We start from the raw sequence: 1905 nt of genomic DNA on the forward strand, positions 1-1905 counted from the left end.
TTTTTTAGACTGGATCTCACTATGTAGTTGAGACTGACTTGGAACTCACTATGTAGCCCAGGCTGGTCTCAAACTCACAGTGATCCTCCTGCCTCAGCCTCCCCAGTGCTGGAATTACAGGTGTGCGCCAACACACCCAACTACTAAGATTCCATCTTACTCCAGAAAGAATGGCTATCATCAAGAACTCAGATAATAAATGCTGGCAAGGCTGTGGTGGCAGTGGGGATCTTTCTACATAATTGGTGGGAATGTAAACTGGTACAACCACTGTGGAAATCAGTATGGAGATTCCTCAAAAAGTCAACAGTATGAATTCCATTTGGTCTCGCTTTTCACTGTCTAGGTATCTTTCCAAAAGATTTAAAGACATCATATTCCAGTAACATATCCACGTCCGGGTTTACAGCAGCATGACTCATAATAGCTAAATCTTAGAAGTGGCCTATAGGCCACCAACAGATCACTGGATAAAGAGAATGTGACATTTACACAGTGGAGTACTACTCTGCCATAAAGAAGGATGTGTTTCAGCCATTTGTAGGTAAATGGATGGACCTTGAAATCATAAAGGGAGGTTTCTTTGTTGTTGTTAAATGGAATAAATCAGACACAAGAAGCTTAAATAGCACATGGTTTCTCTTATATGAGAAACCCAAAGTATAAGTAATTTAAAGAGCAAAATAAAGGATTGACACCAGGAAGCGAGGTGACAGACCCTTTGTAATGAGAGGGGATCCAGGGATGGTGAAGGGAGGGGAAGCGAGGGAAAGGGGAAGTAAAAAGAATTAGGCTGTACCTGTACGTGAACCAGCTCCCCATGATGAATGTGATCACGGACTGCAGATACAGACTAATGAAACATTTTAAAAACCAAAACTACAAAGGGCTGGGATGTAGTATTAGATCATTCCCTAGGTGCAAACACCCTAGTGCACCCAACAAACACGGTCGGCCTGGGGCTTCCACCGCAGTGGGACAGCGGACCCCAGGGGTGGCCATGAGTCCAGGCTCACTGTCATTTCCCTCTCCCACGGCCCTCGCAGGGCTATCAACTTTCCCAAGTCCTGGCACCCTGAGCCCCAGGGCTGGGCTAGGGTGGGTGACAGTGAGGACGCTGGGGGGATCGTACTGGGGAAACCAGCGAAGAAAGCAGACCCTAAACCGGGCCTGTCGCCCGTGCACTCTAGGAGGCCGGGACGGGAGGATTGCAAGTTCAGTCCCAGCCTGGGAAATTAGCGACTTAGTGAGGTAGTACCTCAAAATTTTTTAAAGTGGCCGAAGATGTAGCTCAGTGTGAAGGCCCTGGGAGGCAGCAGGAGGCCCCGGGAGAGGGCAGCGTGGGCAGAGAGGGATGGTGGTGCGGCTGTGTACTGATGGGAATAATTCTGTACAGAAATAGGGACCCGCAGACGGGGGATCGCAGCATCTTCACAGGTTGAACAGTGTCTCGATAAAGGCAGCAAGGATGGCTTTGGACAAGGTTCCACTCAGCTGGTCCTTGTCATGTTTTTGTTTTTTTTTTCTTGGTACTGGGGATCGAACTCAGGACCTTGCGCTTATGAGGCAGGCGTTGGCACCACTGAGCTACATCCCCGGCCCCTCTCGTCATCTTTCGGTGATGTATGAGGCGAGATGAGGTGCTCGGGGACACTGCCGGGCGAGGACCTCCTGGAGCTGAGGGAAAGGCGGCACGGCCAGGGGACCGCTGAGGACGGCCGGGAGCAGATGACACGCGCGATTCTCCCTGGAGGGAAGCCAACGACACAGGGTCCTGAGCCGCCTGGGGCGGGACTGGGTGTCCCAGGGAGCCCGGCAGAGACGCGAGGGGTGGGAAGGCCTGGCCGTGGCCTGGCCAGCTGCGTCTGTGCAGGCGGCTCAGGAGGAGTCTGAGCCCGGGAGCGG

The 1905-nt window shown here is 51.9% G+C and overlaps 1 protein-coding gene across 1 annotated transcript in view; it reads right to left on the reverse strand.

Moving 5' to 3' along the window:
* The window catches only part of Spata21 (spermatogenesis associated 21), a 20067-nt gene extending 19045 nt beyond the window's left edge, over positions 1–1022 (reverse strand). The window contains 1 exon segment of the mRNA XM_033767965.1: positions 948–1022. Within this exon segment, the coding sequence (XP_033623856.1) occupies positions 948–1022 (75 nt within the window).
* Positions 1023–1905: the final 883 nt, after the last annotated feature.

This window comes from Fukomys damarensis, unplaced genomic scaffold (genome assembly GCF_012274545.1).
Source record: "Fukomys damarensis isolate Sample0158 unplaced genomic scaffold, DMR_v1.0_HiC HiC_scaffold_23, whole genome shotgun sequence".
Classification (NCBI taxonomy): Eukaryota; Metazoa; Chordata; class Mammalia; order Rodentia; family Bathyergidae; genus Fukomys; species Fukomys damarensis.